Here is a 20,210-nt window from a genome sequence, read left to right as displayed (position 1 = left end):
AATTCAACTTGAATCATGAAGGTGTTTGTCAGGGATGTGAAGTTGGGAAACATACAAGGGGACGATTCCCCTCAAGTGAGACTCAAACCATTGGTATTCTTCAATTAGTCCATTCTGATCTAGCAGGTATGATGCCCATGACATCTTTGGGTGGGTATTTGTATTATGCTATTTTGTGTACGCCTTCTCTCGCAAGACATGGATCTATTTCTTAAAGAAGAAGAATGAAGCATTCAAATGGTTCCTCTCCTTCAAAGCCTTGGTTGAGAATCAAACAGGGAAGAAGATCAAAATTCTGAGGATCGATAATGGGACCGAATATGCGTCTAATGAATTCAATGACTATTGTAGAGAAGCTGGCATTAAGAGGGAGACTACAACCACTTATACTCCTGAACAAAATGGTGTTGTCGAAAGGCAGAATCGTACTATCATTGAAGCCACCCAGGCTATGCTTCATGATCAAGGTCTTTCGAAGCTGCCAACACCGCTATGCATGTCCAAAACCGATGCTCACATCAAGGTTTGGACTTCAAGACACTCGAAGAAGTATTCACCAGTAAGAAACCTGATGCTTCTCATTTTAGAATTTTTGGATGTCCCGTATACTTTCGTGTGCCAAAAGAGAAAAGAAACAAACTAGATGCATCTGGGAAGAAAGGAACATTTGTGGACTACAACGAAACTTCAAAGGCATATAGAACCTATGTGCCTGGTCAAAGGGAAGTGGAATTAAGCCATGATGTCACTTTTGATGAAGATTCTGCACTTCCCGATGTTGAAGGAACGATGGATCCCATTGATCCACCTCCTTGTGATCCCTCTACTACAAGGAAGAGGCTTTTGTGGCTTAAAGATACTCTTGAAGATGTCGAGAAACATATTGCACTGAGAGGGACATTCCGTGAAAGCAAGAAGCCGAATAGGTACCGAGGGTACTTAGTTGCCATGAGTACCATTGTACAATCTGAGCCTTGCACATTCGAAGAAGCCGTGAAGCAACAGGTTTGGAAGGATGCAATGAACGAAGAGTACGAGTTGCTCATGAAGAATGAAGTCTGGGATGTGGTTCCTAGACCCAAGGATAAGTTTGTGGTCACTTCGAAATGGCTCTACAAGATCAAACATGGAGCTTATGTGAGTGCTGAGAAATTCAAGGCCAGATTTGTAGCTCAAGGCTTCTCTCAAAAGGATGGAGTAGACTATGATGAGATATTTGCACCGGTTGCCCGATATACCACCATCCGTTCGATCATAGCCCTTGCTGCCTCGCAAGAATGGAACCTTCATTAGATGGATGTCAACATTGCCTTCTTGCATGGTTCGCTTAAGGAGGAAGTATATGTGGAACAATTCGAGGGGTTTGAGGTTTAGGATCATGAGACACATGTATGCAGGTTGAATAAAGCCCTATATGGGTTGAAGCAAGCCCTTAGGGCTTGGTATGAGAGGATCGATAGCTATACTATGAAGCTGGGATTTACAAGATTCGATGCTGACCTGAACCTATACTTCAAGGTTGAAAAGGACATACCTCTCATTCTGGTCCTTTATGTGGATGATCTCTTTCTGACAGGTGATGACCCTCTCATTCATCAATGCAAGAGGGAGTTGGCTTTCGAGTTCGAGATGAAGGACCTAGGACTGATGCATTATTTCCTAGGGTTGGAGGTCTGGCAAAAGCCAAGTGAGATTTTCCTTTCTCAAGGAAAATATATTGTGAAGCTACTTGAGAGATGTGGGATGGTGGACTGCAAGTCCGTGACTACTATGATGGAACTCAACTTTAAGAAGCTATGTGAAAGTGCTGCTGGACAAGGATTGGCGAACCCTACCGAGTATCATCAATTTGCGGGAGCACTGATGTTCTTGGTCAACTCTCGTCCTGACATATGCTTTGCTGTGAACATGTTGAGTCAATATATGGTTGAGCCTCATCACATTCATTGGGTTGCTGCCAAGAATCTCTTGAGACATCTCCCGGGCACTATCCACTATGGACTGAGATACACTGCTGGGGATTTGAGGTTGCATGGATATACAAATGTTGACTGGGCTGGTAGTGTGGTGGATTGTAAGAGCACATCTGGATGCTGCTTCTCTTTGGGGCCAGCTTCTATATCTTGGATGAGCAGGAAGTAGAAATCGGTTTCACTAAACACTGCCGAGGCTGAATACATTGTTGTAAGTATGGATTGTTGTGAAGCAGTCTGGTTGAGGAAGCTCTTCAGTGAGCTATTTGAGCACGTGCTAGATATCATCGTGATCTTTTGCGATAACCAGAGTGAGATTTGTTTATCAGAGAATCCCTTGTTCGATGATTGCTCCAAGCACATTGATATCAAGTACCACTTTATCTGGGATATGGACAACGGGGAGCAGTTAGGCTCCAACATATCAGGATAGTTGAGTAGGTTGCAAACATTCTCACAAAGCCTCTTGAGAAGGTCAAATTGTTAACTGTCTGAGAGAAACTTGGAGTCGTGGAACAACCCTCTTATGAGGGTCCCGTATTAGTTGGACATAAAGCTCTAGGAGCTCCTTGGGGCGTGGGGTACTTCTTGGAGCTAGCTATTAGCGACCACAGGGTGAGTGGTTCACCTTCCCCTAGTGGTGCGCTGGATATAGGGTGAGTGGTTCACCTTCCCCTGTGATACCCCATTATGGTTGAGATGTGTGTAGGGTGAGTGGTTCACCTTTCCCTACCCGGACACATGCATGTAGGGTGAGTCTTTCCCCTACGGTTGACATATGCATAGGATGAGTGGTTCACCTTCTCCTATGGCATATGAGCAGGATGAATGGTTCACCTTCTCTTGTTGATGCCCCAACACACATCCTACCCATAGAGTTTGGGACTCATGGGAAGTACCTCTCATCTGGCCAATGAGCTGGGAAAAGCTAGTTAGGGACCATAGCACTACCAATGGACACATTGTGTACTACCATACTCCCTATGACTAGGATGCATGGTGTTCAACAACTTGATCTGGGATCAGGGATTGACTTTAGTCAGTGGAGGGTGGTATGATACACTCTCGATCACTTCTTCTTCATTATTACTTCGTGGTTCAGCAGAACAGAGTAGAGCAGTGATGGCATGATGGTACGAGATGGCAGGTTGGCATGATGATGGATTGATTGATAGGTGGAATTCTCCCTAGTTGAGAGGGAGTGTTAAAAGTGGCAACTAGGGCCAAATTCCACCTTAGGACAACTCATATGCTGGATATGATTATTGCATTAGATTCCTCTTTCGGAGAGGTACAATTTTGATATAAAGATCATCTCATTATGACAAGCAGAAATGGAATTATGAATTTATTTCTCCTATGGACAAATTGTCAAGGTTGGATTCAGTCAAATGTAGGCTCATGAAGCCCAACAGATGTGTCTTTTCACCCTCAATGATGTGTATAAATAAGAGAGACCTTTTCCTCATTTGGACATCATCTCATCACATTTCTTCTCTCTCTTGATTGGGTCGTACAACATTGGACGCTTCTCTCTCCTTTGCACATGTGTCAGCTCTCCTTCTCTCTCTACTTCGCACGTGTGGCAGAAGGCCGAGTTTTTCTTGGCAGAACAGGTTGCAGATTTCAAGGCATTGACTAGTGTTGACCAAGGGTGATTTGACCAGAGTTGACCTCAGTTTTTGGACCAAAATTTTGATTTTTCTAGGCTGCATTTATTGGCACAAAAATTGAGGTATTTGGGGACAATTTGACCAGCGTTGACTTTAGGTTGACTTCTGTTTTGACCGCATAAAATTACAGCAGACTTTCTCTCTCCTTTGACTGGGTTTGACTGCAGAATTTGAGCTGACTTTGACTCTCTTGGGAGGCCAAATTGCACTGTTGTTCCAAGGATGTTTAGGGGCAGCTTTGACCACCGTTGACTTTCTGGTTAGGGCTGATTTGGCAGATCTGTTTTAGGCTTATATTTGTACTCTCTCTTTCACTGCTGAACTATTGAAGAATAATAATAAGATTTGATCAAAGGGTTTCCCCACATTGGGGTTTGCCCCTGGCATCCGCTACATCTTGTGTCCTCTTGTCTTGGCTTGTCTTATGCATATGATTTTATGTTCTATTTGCATCTACTATCAATGTTTATAAGTTAATGTGATTGCTACTGGATATAATTAGAATTTGTCATTGGGCTGCTAAAGGAACATTGAAGTAAATTGTCTTAAGCATAGAACATATCATTGCTATCTAAAATTAACAAGTATTTATTCCTAATCTAATGTTGAAAAATAAAATTTTTGAGGTTTCTCGAAATAAAGTGGTTGTTGGAATTATACTTTGTACCAAGCAATGCTTACTTCACTTTGCAGAGATGTGAAACACGTGCCTTCTTAGATCAATCATGCAATTGGTCCAGGAAGAGGGTTTGATGTGCTCAGTGAAGTCGCACCCCCAAGTGACTTAATAAGCTCTCTAACTTCTAAATCCAACTAGGAGTGGCCCCTGATGTGGTGTTCTCTAGCCTTTAGATTGATTGATAGATGGAATATGAACTTACTTCCTAGTGAATCATCCCTTTGGAGTGGTCCAACTGCTTGAAGCGACCCACTTGCAAAACATAAAGAACAAAGTGGGGTTTTTACCTAGTTTGTCTTTTTCAAGTGATGAAATAGCCCCTTATGGGTCAGCCTGTTAGCTTTTGTGTAATCTTAATTATTTGAGAAATTATTAGATTATAGCTCAAATGCAACAATTAATTGAGAAAAGTTAAAATAGTAAAAACCATCCCACGTGACGAACACAAATATTTTAACAAGGGTTTGCCCTAGACGGATAAGGCACCGGTCTTATCTCCTATAACCATTCTTAAATCCTAAAATAATTTTTTTACTTATCTTAGTGTAAATTAGGGTTTAGTTACAACAAAATCATACATTTTTAACATTTATTATCTTTGATTTTATTGTCCTAGGGTTAGGATGTGTTTGGAATACATTTAAAAAACAAGTGTCATTTTATGTGCATTTCTTAGTCCTAAATTAGAGCTGACATCTAGGGTTGAAGTGTTGTTATATGCAATTTTTAAACCATAGAAAATTGCTATAATTTATTCTCTTGTTACTCATAATTTTAAATCTCATTTTACACTTCATTATCATAGTTTTTGTGGCCAAATTTGCTTCTGTCATAAACAATTGTTACTTTGTCAAGCTAGTTTGCGATAGTCATGTGTAATTTCTTGATTCTGTATTTGGGAACCTCTTTTGAGCCACTATTGGTTGACCTAAGCCTATAGAAGAGCCATATGAACCTTTGAACTCAAATCTGAAAATTAGTCTTAAAATCCACCCTAAGCTCTAATTGCCTAACATCATTCTTTGGTTGTAAATCATTGTGGAATCCTTGGGGGCATTTAGTTTAACCAGATTGGGTTATTTGATCCCTTAGATGTACTAGGGAAACCTCAATTAAGTTGAATTGTGTCTGTCACTAAAATTAGGGGAGTAGTTGTTGAGGTGCTAATGGCGTCACTTCCATTTTTGTACATTTTCTAGGTCACCTAGTGAGGCGTTGCACCTATGTTACTGTATCTACGGGTTTTGGACACTGGATCTCCACATTTGAGATCCAGTTCTGGATTCAGAATTGCCTAGATCCGTGAGACATCTGCCAACAAAAAGGATCCATTCTCGGTGAAATGCATCCCGGCCCAGATGACCCCACACTCGTGGATCCTAAAGGAAATTTACACTGAAGTAGTATTTGTTTTGACCTGTGTCTGTGTTAAGTTATGGTATGTTCTAGGCTTAGAGCAATTTACTTATCTTTCTTATTATTATCCACAGATTAGCAATCACATGTACATTAAGTAAGCAGATAGAACATTTAAACGATCAATAGAAAACAAGCCAAGACAAGAGACACAAGATGTGGCTGCTCGCCAGGGACAAACCCCAATATGGGGAAACCCTTTGATCAAGTCTTCTTTTATCTTCAATAATTCAATAGAGAGAAATAGTACAAAGATCTGATTTATATCAGCAGCAACAAACCCTAGATCAAACTCATCAAGTCTCCACCGGTGTGTCGTTCACCGCGCATCAATCCAAGACTTTGTCGTGCACCAGTCCAAGACTTTGTTGTGCACCAGTTCAAGACTTCGCCGCACATCAGTCCAAGACTTCGTCGTGCATCAGTCCAAGACTTCGCCGTGCACCAGTCCAAGACTTCGCCGTGCACCAGTCCAAGACTTTGCCGCCGTGCACCAGTCCAAGACTTTGCCGTGCACTAGTTCAAGACTTCACCGTGCATCAGTGCAAGACTTCGCCGTACACCAGTGCAAGACTTCGCCGTGCACCAGTCAAGACTTCGTCGTGCACCGGTTCAAGACTTCGCCGCGCATCAGTCCAAGACTTCGCCGTGCACTAGTCCAAGACTTCGCCGTGCACTAGTCCAAGACTTCGCCGTGCACCAGTCCAAGACTTTTCTGTGCACCAGTCCAAGACTTCGTCGCGCATCAGTACAAGACTTCGAACGACTTGTTTCGGCTCGGGTGAGAGAGAGAGCCCTTCTGCGTAGGAGAGTGAAGAGTCTCTTTTTCTGTGCAGGAGAGAGAGATATGATAAGTAGTGAGTGACTAAATGAGGAGTCATCCTGTATTTATATCCAAACATTGTAGGTGAATAGATGTGTCTGTTGGGCGTCTGAGCCTACATAAGTTGCTGGCCGACTTTGATAATTTGTCAATAATCAAAATAAATTCATATCTCCATAAATACTTATCGGAATTGGATGATCTTTAGATCAATCCTACACCTCTCGATGAGAGGAATCTAGGAAAGATATTATCAACCATGAATAAGGTGACCCACATGGAGTTTGGCCCTAGTTTCCAATTTTAACACTCCCTCTCAACAAGGGAGAACTCCATCTGCAATTCGTCTGACTGTCGCTACTATTCATCCATCAAATGCATTGCCTTGTACAACTTGACCCCTACTCTTCTCTGCTCTGCTTTGTTCTGTTCTGCTCTGCTCGAACTATGAAGAAGAAGAAGTGATCGAGGATGTCTCATACCATCCTCCACTGACCCGAAGTCAGTCTGGAGTGTGTACCACTTTCACTGGTCCCAGACCAGTCCTCTACTGACCCGAAGTCAGTTTCAGAGGGTGTACCACTCTCACTGGTCCTAGACTAGTATCATTGATCCTAGATCAATGGAGGTCATCCTAGCATAGGGAGTACGGTAGATACAATGATGTGTCCATCGATAGAACTACTATGGTCCCTATCCTCATTTCCCTACTCATTGATCAGATGAGAGGTACTTCCCATGAGTCCCAGACTGCATGGGTAGGATGCCTCGACAGGAGAACTAATCATCCTGTCCACAGGAGAACGAATCATCCTGTCTAGTGGATGCCACGGAGAACTAATCATCCTGGCCTACAGGAGAATGAATCATCCTGTTCCACAATCGCCATGGAGAACGAATCATCTTGGCCCACAGGAGAACTAATCATCCTGTTCCATAGTCGCCACGGGGTGTCAGGGGAGGGTTGAACCTTTTACCCTGTACAAAGTGCACCAACAGGGGATGATGAGTTATCTTGTGGTCATATGTTGCTCCAAGAAGTACCCCACACCCCCCTGGAGCTCCTAGAGCTCAGTACATCATACTTGACCCTCAAAAGAGGGTCTCTGAACGACTCCAAGTCGTTCTTGGAAAGTAAAAAATTTGACCTTTCCTAGGGGCTTTGTCAAAATGTCGGCGACTTGTTCATCTGTACCGATATGTTGGAGTCTTATAGCTCCCCACTGCACCATGTCACGAATATAGTGGTACCTGATATCGATATGCTTGGAGCGATCATGGAATACGGGATTCTCTGATAAACGTAACCCACTCTGGTTGTCACATAGGATCACGGTGGTATCCAATGTAAATCCAAACAACTCACTGAAGAGCTTTCGTAACCAGATTGCCTCACAGGAGGCCATGCTAGCAGCAATGTACTCTGCCTCGGCGGTGCTCAAAGCCACATACTTCTGCTTCCTGCTCATCTAGGATATCGAAGAAGATCCCAAGGAGAAACGACACTCGGAAGTGCTCTTACGGTTCACCACATTGCCTGCCTAATCAGCATCAATATATCCAAGTAGTCTCACATTTCCGGTAGTGTATCTTAACCCATAAGTAATTGTGCCACGAAGATATCTCAGCAGATTCTTGGCACCAATCCAATGTATGTGGTGAGGTTCAACAATGTGTTGACTCAATGTGTTGATTGCAAAGCATATATCTGGATGGGAGTTCACTAGGAACATCAATGCTCCGACGAGTTGACGATACTCGGTGGTATTTCGTAAAACAGGTCCAACAGCACTACCGCTTAACTTCTTGAAGTCAAGCTCCATTGGGGTGGTTATGGGCTTGCAGTCCACCATTCCGAATCTCTCCAATATCTTCACCACATATTTTCTTTGAGATAGGAAAATCTCCCCTGGTTTTTGCCAGACTTGCAGTCCTAGGAAATAGTGCATAAGTCCTAGGACTTTCATCTCTAACTCAGAAGTCAGCTCCCTCTTACATTCGTGAATGAGAGGTTAGAAAGAGGTCGTCAACATATAGCACCAGTATGAGAGGCTTGTCATTTATAACCTTAAAGTAAAGGTTGGGGTCGACTTCACTCCTAGTGAATCCCAACTTCATCAAGTAGCTATCGATCCTCTCATACCATGCTCGAGGTGCTTGCTTTAGCCCATAGAGGGCCTTCTTCAACTTGCACACATGAGATTCTCAATCATGAATCTCAAATCCTTCGGGTTGCTCCACATAGATCTCTTCTTTGATCGAACCATGTAAGAACGCAATCTTGACATCCATCTGATGTAGGTTCCATCCTTGCGAGGTAGCAAGGGCTATGATCGAGCGGATGGTGGTATATTGGGCAACAGGTGCAAAATCTCGTCATAGTCTATACCTTCCTTCTGGGAGAAGCCGCAAGCGACAAAACAAGCCTTATACTTTTCTGCACTTCCATCAACTGCATGCTTTATCTTGTAAAGCCATTTTGAAGTGACAACTGCCTTGTCCTGGTGTCTGGGGACTACATCCCAGACATCGTTCTTCATAATAGACTCATGTTCTTCGGTCATAACATCCTTCCATACTTGATGCTTGACGACATCTGTGAATGATGAAGGCTCATTTTGGATGATCATGCTCATGATGGTCAGGTATACCTGATACTTGTTTGGTTTCTTACTTTCACGGAAGGTTCCTTGGGGTGCTGTGTGTCCTTCAGCATCATCAAGTGTCCCCCTAAGCCATGAAGGCCTTTTCCTTGAAGAGGAGGGCTCAGGCAGAGGAGGATCAATAGGATCCAGGGGTTCTTACACATCAGGCATTGTCTCCTCTTCTTTTTCTTTCAGTTCCCTGGTGTCAGCTTCTTGAGTGCTCCTCAAAGTAGGAAGATTATCTGCCTTGCTAAGGGCCATATCTTCATCAAAGGTGACATCATGACTAATCTCGACTTCCCTTTGACCAGCTACATAGATTCTATAGCCCTTAGTGTTTTCACTATAACCCACAAAGGTTCCTTTCTTTCTAGATGCACCCAATTTATTCATTTTCTCTTTCGGCACATGAAAATATATTGGGCTTCCAAAAATTCTAAAATGAGATACGTCAGGTTTCTTACCGGTGAACATTTCTTCAGGAGTTTTGGAACCCAATGCTTGATGAGGGCATCGGTTTTGTACATATATAGCGGTGTTCGCAGCTTCGGCCCATAGAAACTTCGGAAGTCTTTGATCATGGAGCATAGCACGAACAGCTTCCACAATCGTACGGTTCTTCCTTTTCGCCACACCATTCTGCTCAGGAGTATAGGGTGTAGTGGTCTCCCTCTTAATGCCAACCTCTTTGCAAAAGTCATGAAACTCATTAGATTCATATTCGGTCCCATTATCAGTCCTTAGGATCTTGATCTTTTATTCGGTTTGATTCTCGATCAAGGCTTTGAAGTGTCGAAACCAGGAGAACACTTCATTCTTCTTTTTCAAGAAATATATCCAAGTCTTGCGAGAATAATCATCTGTAAAAGTGAGGTAATATAAATATCCTCCCAAAGAGTTCACAGGCATCATACCAGATATGTCTGAGTGAACCAACTGCAATATATCGGAGGTCTTGCTTTGGCTTGAGGGGAATGGTCCCCTTTTGAGCTTCCCTTCGGCACATCCTGGACATACACCTTCTTGCTCTAATCTGAACTCGGGAATCCCAATTACCATTTTTCTTACATCAGGTAGAGATTTATAATGAAGGTGAGCAAACCTATGATGCCATAATTCTGATTGAAGAGATGTGTCACAAGTCATCACACCCAACGGACTTCCTCCAACCTGATATAATGAATCAACTCGAAACCCAAGAGTAAAAGCATCCTTAAAGTTATTTTTTCATACACGTACCTTGTCATTGCTGAAAGCCACCTTGTAGCCTTTGTCTTCCATTGCCAAAATGGACACCAGGTCCTTTTTGAGATTAGGTACATATAATACATCTTGTAGGTGGATGGCATTACCTTGATTTAGTTGAAGAGTGACATTTCCTATGCCTTTCATGGGATGAAGAAAAGGCAGAGGGATGACCTTTAAGTATGGGTATTTCTTGCTCTTCCATCCTTGTTTCTTCTTGAATGCATCTGGCCATTAATTCGTCAAATCCAGGAATTACGTTATTGTTGAGAAGAGTAGTCCTGAATATATACCAGTCAGATGGTAGTCCTCCAAGAGTGGTGAGTGTCATTTCCCTATCAGGAATTACTTCCCCAATAGATAGGAGATCATTCTTGATCTCAGTCATTCTTAAGAAGTATGCTTGCATACTCTCATCTTTGCCCTTCTTAATTTCCTTCAACTTATTTCTAAGAAACAAGACTTGATTTGCACCATTAACTTTAAATAAACTCACCAGTCTATCGTAGATTTCCTTGGAGGTGTTCAGCTCAGAAACATAAGCCACCAAGCGTTTGTCAATAGAGTCCCAGATGATCTTCTTTGCTTTGACTTCTCCCTTGGTCCATTTGTTCCTAGCAGCAGCGGATGCATTTGATGGAGGCTCAACAATTCCGCCTCTCACATGGTCCAACACTTCCTGTTCTTCTAATGTTAGATCGAGAGACATCTTCCATCCGTGATAGTCAGACTTCTCATGGAGTTTGTCTTCAGCAGGGAAGTGTGTTGAGGACCCCATGATTTCTTTCAGATAGCCTTGCCAACCTTCTCTTCGGTGATTGCTCTTGCTCTTGCTTGGGCTTTGTCTTCACCTCAGCTCTAATACCATGTTAAGTTATGGTATGTTCTAGGCTTAGAGCAATTTACGATTAGCAATCACATGTACATTAAGTAAAGTGCAAATAGAACATTTAAACGATCAATAGAAAACAAGCCAAGACAAGAGACACAAGATGTGGCGGCTAGCTAGGGACAAACCCCAATATGGGGAAACCCTTTGATCAAATCTTCTTTTATCTTCAATAATTCAGCAGAGAGAAATAGTACAAAGATCTGATTTATATGAGCAGCAACAAACCCTAGATCAAACTTGTCAAGTCTCCACCGGTGAGTCGTTCACCGTGCATCAGTCCAAGACTTCACGGTGCACCAATCCAAGACTTCACCATGGACCAGTTCAAGACTTCGCGCACATCAGTCCAAGACTTCGCCGTGCACCAGTCCAAGACTTCGCCGTGCACCAGTTCAAGACTTCGCCGCGCATCAGTCCAAGACTTTGCCGTGCACCAGTCCAAGACTTCGCCATGCACCAGTTCAAGACTTCGTTGCACATCAGTCCAAGACTTCCAAGATTTCGCCGTGCACCAGTTCAAGACTTCGCCGTGCATCAGTCCAACACTTCGTCGTGCACCAGTCCAAGACTTCGTTGCGCACCAGTCCAAGACTTCGCCGCACATCAGTCTAAGACTTCGCCGCGCATCAGTCCAAGACTTCGCCGTGCACCAGTCCAAGACTTCGCCGCGCACCAGTCCAAGACTTCGCCGCGCACCAGTCCAAGACTTCGCCGCGCACCAGTCCAAGACTTCGCCGCGCACAAGTCCAAGACTTCACCGCGCACCAATCCAAGACTTCGCCGCGCACCAGTCCAAGACTTCGAACGACCTGTTTTGGCTCGGGTGAGAGAGAGAGCCTTTCTGCGCAGGAGAGAGAAGAGACTCTTTTTCTGCGCAGGAGAGAGAGAGATATGATGAGTAGTGAGTGACCAAATGAGGAGGAGTCATCCTATATTTATATCCAAATGTTTTAGGTGAATAGATGTGTCTGTTGGGCGTCTGAGCCTACATAAGTTGCTGGCTGACTTTGATAATTTGTCAATAATCAAAATAAATTCATATCTCCATAAATACTTATCGGAATCGGATGATCTTTAGATCAATCCTACACCTCTCAACGAGAGGAATCTAGGAAAAATATTATCAGCCATGAATAAGGTGACCCACATGGAGTTTGGCTCTAGTTGCCAATTTTAACAGCCTGAATCCCATCTCAACACTATTTTGACTTGAGTCCAAACTCTGTCCTCCTTGTCGCCAAGGTATGCCTTGAAGGTTAAATTGATACTTCCCATTTTCATTAATTAATTCATTCCAATAGGTTGTTGTTTGGTGGAGCATGTAGCACAACGGCAGGTCGTTCTTTCTTTTGAGTTGACTGAAATGTTTCACGATCTGGCTCAACAACTCTAATGAGAAGGTTGTTTTCTTTTCTTTCTCGACCTCATCTACGACTTCAGCATTTTGTAAAGTGGGATTTAGCTGATAACATTTTGATAGGCTCTAGATGTGGCCATAAGCTAAACACATTTGATCTTAGATATTGTTTATATTTTAGATAGGTTATAACTTTATAATTTAACTTGTTATAGCTTATATATAACAAGAGATTAAATGGATATGTTTAAGTTGATAGAGTTATTTTGAATTAAGTTATTTAATTATTAAATCAAAGTTTAATTTTTTTGATATACTATAACATGATGCATAACCTTTAAAACTTAATTTAGTATTATAACTTATATATTTAACAAAAAATATTAAACTTTTATAAATTAAACTTTCATACAATAATTAATTAAAGTATTAAATTAATTATTATTTACAAGTACTATAATCATTAAATATAAGTATTATATGTTTTTCAATGTAATAGATGCACAGGATACCTGTAAACTTTATCGTTGTTGATAGGTGATAAATTGATAATCAATAAACTTTTGATGTAGACTATAGTAAACCTCCCTCGACAAATACATCAATTATTGACATGTTAGCATGTCACATAGGCAACCAACCCGGGACTTGTTTCTATTTGCAAATCATATCACTCAGCCAGTCAGACTAACCCATCAAATTATAATATCAATATTATATATTATAAATGTAAATATAATCATATATTTAAATATTTTTATTTTGAATTTTTTTAATATAAGTTTTATTTTTAACAAATTAGTAAAAATATTTTTATAGTGTTTGTACCTGTCGTTTCCCCGTAGTATCCAGATTGTGGCTTTTAAAAAATCCTGATGGATCTAGACTCGGATCCATATCCGGATCCATGTCCATATTTAAATAGTGGTAACTTAGATTTGCACTTAGGTGCTAGTTTTTGCTGTAACAGGATTAATGTTTGAGTTTTTCAGTGGTGAGAAGTTTGCTTCAAACATCAGTGTGAGTTGATGCAAATGTTTGTTTTAGTCTAGTGTGATGACTAGGTTGGTGCAGTGGTCTCTAGTTTCCACATCATGGAACTAAAATCATGGTGCTCCCAGCTTACTGACAACCACTTCTTCATAAGATTGACCCATCTCACATTCTCTGGAGAGAAGCGTTCAACAGTTCCCATTGGCTTTTTTTTGTTGTCACAGACATTCAGTTGGCATGTGTATGTGTCCTCACATCTGCAAACAACAAATGTCTAGCCAGAACTGTTTCTGTGTGCCCACTAGACTGGTTTATTCACATTCTGTGTTGTCATTCACACACAATCACTACTCACAAACAGTCTCGTGCTGGTCACAGATAGACAGTGCTCATCTCACACTTGCTGGTCACTCTGGTCACAGATTGGTCATGTTCAATGGTCTGGTTCACAACTCCGTTCATTTCTTTTTTGGTTTAAAATTCTGCTCATTTACTGAGTTTAATTCTCTATGTATTAATATGTAGAGTTGGATATATTTCAAATACGCAAGTGAAAATAAAGTAAAAAACCTCATTCCAGCATTTTGATGCAAGTTTTGCAAAGGGAAACTAATTGAAAGTTTGGTGAAATTGAAATTACAACGGAGGGAATCGAGAATTGTTAGATGATTCCTTGGGAAGACTGCTTTTTCTTTGCTTGTGATTTGATTGATTTATAATTCATATCCTTTATTGATGGTAGTCGTGCCTTGCAATGAATGTTAGTAAGTGATTTTCCAAAATTCATAACCTTCTCAACAATGCCATATTTTGATATTTATCAGCACCAGAAAATCGCAACCCATTCTTGGGGGAGAGTGAACATCATCATCAATATATAAAAGATAACCTGAAAATTGAGACTTTATTTCTTCTAGTACATATTTCATGTCACTGGTACTTTACATGGCCTGTGTCATGAAGTTGCACAAAGTTGTTGATCTTAAATAGTGTCATCTAGATGTTGAATTAATGCGATCTCAGTCCCATTACACATTGGATTGTGTAGGTGTCTCATATTGCTTCAGAAGCAGGATTGCCTTTTCCTGATTGTGCAGAGGCAATGCCATGTAAGATTGTTTCCATTGATGACTCATTTTTTTCCTGAATATGCTTGCTCTAGAAAATATTATTTAGATGAGCTCGCAAACATTGCTTGTAGCTTAATTTTTATCTCACGCATTCATAGATGAGAAATTTAAGGCCTGATTGACAACTAAGGAGGATCCTCGAGCACTGTATCACAGTTAGATGTTGCACTGAAAAACCTAACTTTGGGAAAATGATACATTTTTGATGTAACCATCTTTGGAGTCAAACTAACATTCAGTATTTTCCATCGATGGGTCTTGTATTTTAGTTCTCAAGCCTTACAAAAAGAAGTTGGTAACACTTGCACCTTTCTCTGCTGTATATTCAGCTGATGTGGTTGAATAATTTTGGAATGAGTATTAGCACTGTCTAAAAGTCAATTTATAGGTAATGGACTATCAATATGTACAAGTCAACAGGTTATACTTGCCCACTGAATATCACAAGCTTGGTTTCTTAACATGTACACCTTAAGTTATGTGTAGACATTATTGGTGATGCAGAAGCGGAGCATAATATTACTTTTTCTTTCTTTCCCCTGTTGTAAATGATTTAGAGGCATAACATGAGCCAAAGGTCATCAGAGAGAGTAAAAATCAGATGTTACATTTTCTGCATTCTTCAAATTACAGTTTTGGTCATTTTATTAAACTTTGTTGGACATAGCTGCCTTTTGCTTGCTTTATTCTACATTTTGGAGTTATGCTTTCTATGTATGCATGTTGCTTTTGTCTGTATAGTTTATTGGATGAGAACCGTATATGGTTAACTGATCATTTTGTGTCTTTAGTATTTGTGTAGATACCAATTTTGTTCCTCGTGCATTTGACTAGCCAAAATACATGTCAGTTAAAATGGAATTTTGTACCTCTAATTCTGTATCTAGTATATGGTCATGCATCATATGGTAAACAAGATTTTCTTTCCTACTGAGTGGAGTATTCAAAATTTTCTCTTTGATTGATAAGGTCCTTCCCTTCATGCTACCTAAATTAGCATTTAACTGTAGGGATGATTCATGGGAAATTGGGAATCTTTCTCTCACACTTTTACTAAAATCCCTTTTCATCTTGTCCAAACTTGACTTGCTGTTCAGGAAATTATGGATTATCACTACCATCATTGTGGATATGTTAAAACTTAATAGCTTAATGTACATCTTTTATCTGATAGATACAGTTTTGCTCACAGACACTTTAGAATGGTCCCAAGCCGAGATGATAGCGGTATTAGTTGTGTTGATATCTTCATGCCGACAACTCCTTTTGATATTCTGGCCAGAGTTTGCAAAGTCGAGTAAAGCAGCGAATCAACAGGTATAGCAATAATTCTATTTGTTTAGATTCAAGAAATTTTCCAGTTAAGGAAACAGTTCAGAGGATGGATTCTAAGAAATTAAGAATGTAGGACTGACTACTTTTTAATTATGAGAGTTCAATGTTGCATTTAAGAAATTAAGAATGTAGGACTGTATTTATTCTTTCACAGTTTCTGGCAGACTTTGCAGTGATACTATAAATACTTTTTCAATGTAATGACCTTTGTAATAAATCCTCATCAAGATATTTTAGCATGTTGTAAAAACCCTCCTTCCCACCTCAAAAAAGCTAGATGTTAGTTTCTGTAGCATCGTATGTGTTCTAGTCACAAATTTGGTGGAGAGGCTAGAATACACGAGTTCTCCAAAACCCAGAAATCGTTTATGGAAATTCCACCTAGAAGTGTCTCAATTAGATTATTAGCCATTTTTAAAATATTTCCCAAGTCTAAACTTAAGGAATATGGTTAATTAATTAGTATTAATTGAGATAAGGTGAGGATCATCTAGAAACCCACAAGGATCGACTTCAAGATGATCCCAGCCATTGATTAAGATTTAATTTTGGTCGTTGGTGCTCCAACAGTGGATTATAAGAGGAAGTCGATGGGCACTTGGAGAAGACACACCAGAGCACCAAAAGTTTGATTTTCTTGGCAGATCGATTTCTAGAGTAGCAGTGGTTAGTTGCGGAGAGCTAGAGATCAAAGTAGAGAGTGAGGGGCAGGGACAATGAGTCTAGAGGAGATTTTCCAGATTTGGAGAGTCAGCGACAGGAGGGCCGAGTTTCCTCACTGAGGCTGCGTAGAAGCTTCAGAGGCAACAATTCGATTTGGCCAGACAGAGGATCAATTTAGTTGCTGGAGGCTGGGAAGATTTCCGGAAGGGAACAACGAGTTATTCTTAGAGGTTGGATTGGGTAGACGACTTGACCTGTTGCAGTTCCAGGCATAGCTACCAGCGGCTGCGTAGGCTTGATGCAGAGGTTGTTTCAGGGGTTTTGTGGAGCCCATTCAAAGCTAGTTTTGGAGCTGGATCAGTGTCGGGTGAGACAAAATTTGTCTCACTAATTTTTGTGCATCCATATTCTCCTGTAGTGGATTTCCAGTTTGTGCATCCAGATTGTACTATGATTTTCACTACTGCTTAATAATACAACCCTCAACTGCTGCACTGATTTTTCCACATTGGGGTTTTCCGAGGACTTTTGTCCAAAAATAACGGTGTTAATTTTATGTGTGTGCTAGCATTTCTCAGTTCCAACGCTATTTTATTTCTGCAGTTTTTATTTGTGAAGGTTGAAGTGTGTTTATTTTGATGTTTTTGTAGCAATAAACTGAATAATTAATTTATCAGTTAGAAGAAATAATACCAGTTGCTGCAATATGATTCCAGATTTGGAATTTCCCCATGGTATTAGAGCGTGATTGATCAACTGGGAACCTCAAAAGAAGAGAAAGAATTTTGCTGTTCAGAGGGAGTAGCAAGCTGAAATTCTTGAGGCAGCGCAATGCTCAGACAAGCAGGCCGAATTGTTGGGTCAACAGTTCGAATTCCAGTTGCAGTGGTGCAGAAAATTCGATTTGCCTAGGAGAGTGATTCCAGCAGTTAGAGCGAGCAGTTGCACCTCATATTTTCGCTGAGCAGATTTCTGGTTGGATGCAGAGGGTTTTTGCAGCAACAGATTCATCGTCAGGTGGAAGAGAAAAACACACACAGTAGAGGGAAAATTTCTCCCAGGGAACTTCGAGTCTCAGAAGTTCGATTTTTCTAGGAAGATTGGCAGTAGCAACTAGCAGATCTATGCAGTCTAGAACGGAGTGCAAGTGGCAGAGCAACAACCAAGCACAGAGGGAAAGAGGGGGTTTTTGACAATTTTTCAAGATGGCCACTGCAGGGCTTAGAGATTAGGATAGGTTGGATGGATCATCGAACTATGTCATCTGGAATGCTGGGATGTATTTCCTTATAGATGAATATGGCTTGAAAGCCTACATTGATAATGTAGTGGCAGTTCCTCAGGATGTAGACCAGCTCAAGGAATATAGGAAGGAGATGGCACGGACGAAACGTTTTATCTTGGATGGAGTCTAAGACCATATTGTCTCACATATAGCGGCCAAGGGAATGACCAAAGAAATGTGCGGTGCTCTCTCCACGCTATACCAAGGTATTTCTGAGCAGTGAAAGATGTTCCTAGAGGAGAAGCTGAGATGCATCGGGATGCAGAAGGGGGAAGGCATAGATCCCTTCCTCACCAAGATTCAGGAGGTTCGAGACCATCTTTCAGCTATTGGGACAACACCTCAACCTTCAGAGCTAGTACAATTGGCACTCAAAAGTGTCTCAGAGGATTGACAAGTCTTCACCCAAAGTATATTGGGCAAAGACACGCTACCAAGATGGGACAGAATGTGGGCCGATTTGCAGTAGGAGGAATTGAGACGAGCTCTATTGAAGAGCTCCATCAATGGCAGTAGGCAGAAGGTGGTGAAGGGGAGGAAAATGTGGCCCTAACATCTAAGGGTCCTAGTCAGAGGCAGGGGGAGTAGAGAAAGAAGGACCTGTGTAAGGTCAAAAGTGTTTCAGGTGTGGTTAGCTCGGTCACTATAGCAGGTAGTGTCCTCTGAGGAAGAAGGACAAGTCAGAGAAGTAAGACCAGCAGGCAGCGTCAACTGAGATCGATAAGTTGTCCTCTAGGTTGGAGGAAGACTTTGCGATGTTGGAAGCCATACCTCCAGGAGTGAGGTGGGGTGACTTGGAGTTGTAGCCCTAGAGAGCTACAGATTTGGGAAGGGTCCTTGAGGAGTCCACCTCATGGATCATTACCTGGCTACGGGGGCCCATAGTATTCCGTAGTAGGATGGATCAGTGGCAGTTGATGCAGTCAGTACTAGAGTGGCAGTTGCAGACTAGTAGCAGTCAGATTTAGAGGAGCGTAGTGCAGTGTTGACATCAAAGCAAGTGGCTCAGTGCAGAGTCAACAACAACGCAAATTCCTTGGTGGACAACGGAGTAGCTAATAGTAGTCAGGACTAGGGAGACAGATGCATCATATTGAACACAGTTGATTCAGTATTTTGGATGCTTTTCAATTGCAGAAGTTGCAATTGTAGCAACCATAGATGAGAGGGAGTTGTAGTGCAGATGCAGTGTTGGCAGCATAAGAGTTGCGCAGTGATCGGTGGGTAGTATTAGCCAGACATTAGCAGCATGACAAAGGGGATACAAAAACAAGGTGCTATAGCAGTAGGATGCCACAGATTACAACATGAGTTGTTGAGCACTAGTTGGAAAGAACACAGTCCTCGCTAATAAGGAGTGTTAGTTTTTGTAGCATTGGATGTGTTCTAGCCACGAAATTTGGTGGAGAGTTTAGAATACATGAGTTCTCCAAAACCAAAAAATCGTTTCTGGAAATTCTACCTAGAATTGTTTCAATTAGATTATTAGCCATTTTAAAAATATTTCCTAAAGTCTAAATTTAGGGAATATGGTTAATTAATCAGTTATAAATGAGATAAGGTGAGAATTATCTAGAAACTCACACGGATCAACTTCAAGATGATCCTAGCCATTGATTAAGATTTAATCTTGGCCATTGGTGCTCCAACAGTGGATTATAAGAGGAAGTCGATGGGCACTTGGAGAAGACACACTAGAACACCAAAAGCTCAATTTTCTTGGCAGATCAATTTCTAGAGTAGCAACAGTCAGTTGCGGGCAGCTAGAGATCGAAGCAGTAAGTGAGGGGTGGGGATAGTGAGTCCGGAGGAGATTTTCCAGATCCGGAGAGTCAACTACAGGAGGGCTGAATTTCCTCAGTGATGCAGCGAAAAAGCTTCAGAGGCAATAGTTCGATTTGGCCAGACAAATGATTGATTCAGTTGTAGGAGGTCAGTTAGATTTCCGGAAGGAACCAACGAGTCATTCTCAGAGGCTGGATTGGGCAAAGGAATTGATAAGTCGCAGTTCTATGCAGAGCGTACCAGTGGCTGCATAGGCTTGACGTAGAAGCTGACGTAGGGGTTTTGTGGAGCCCATTCAGAGCTAGCTTTGGAGCTG

General features: G+C 41.4%; 1 protein-coding gene across 7 annotated transcripts in view; it reads left to right on the top strand.

Moving 5' to 3' along the window:
- The window catches only part of LOC149183991 (CAAX amino terminal protease family protein), a 238,289-nt gene that overhangs the window by 104,754 nt on the left and 113,325 nt on the right, over window positions 1-20,210 (top strand). For 5 of the 7 annotated variants that reach the window (XM_089417362.1, XM_089417361.1, XM_089417359.1 and 2 more), the window contains exons 4-5: window positions 14,745-14,805; window positions 16,007-16,143. In XM_089417362.1, the coding sequence (XP_089273488.1) occupies window positions 14,745-14,805; window positions 16,007-16,143 (198 nt within the window). The remainder of the gene's footprint in view (window positions 1-14,744; window positions 14,806-16,006; window positions 16,144-20,210) is intronic. The other 2 variants (XM_089417364.1, XM_089417360.1) reach the window with 1 other exon arrangement.

The sequence above is a fragment of the Pinus tabuliformis genome, chromosome 3_2 (assembly GCF_031772625.1).
Source record: "Pinus tabuliformis cultivar Carrire ecotype Pingquan chromosome 3_2, CPIR1, whole genome shotgun sequence".
NCBI lineage: Eukaryota > Viridiplantae > Streptophyta > Pinopsida > Pinales > Pinaceae > Pinus > Pinus tabuliformis.
The sequence above is the reverse complement of the archived record's forward strand: the minus strand, read 5'-3'. Positions and strand labels throughout refer to the sequence as shown.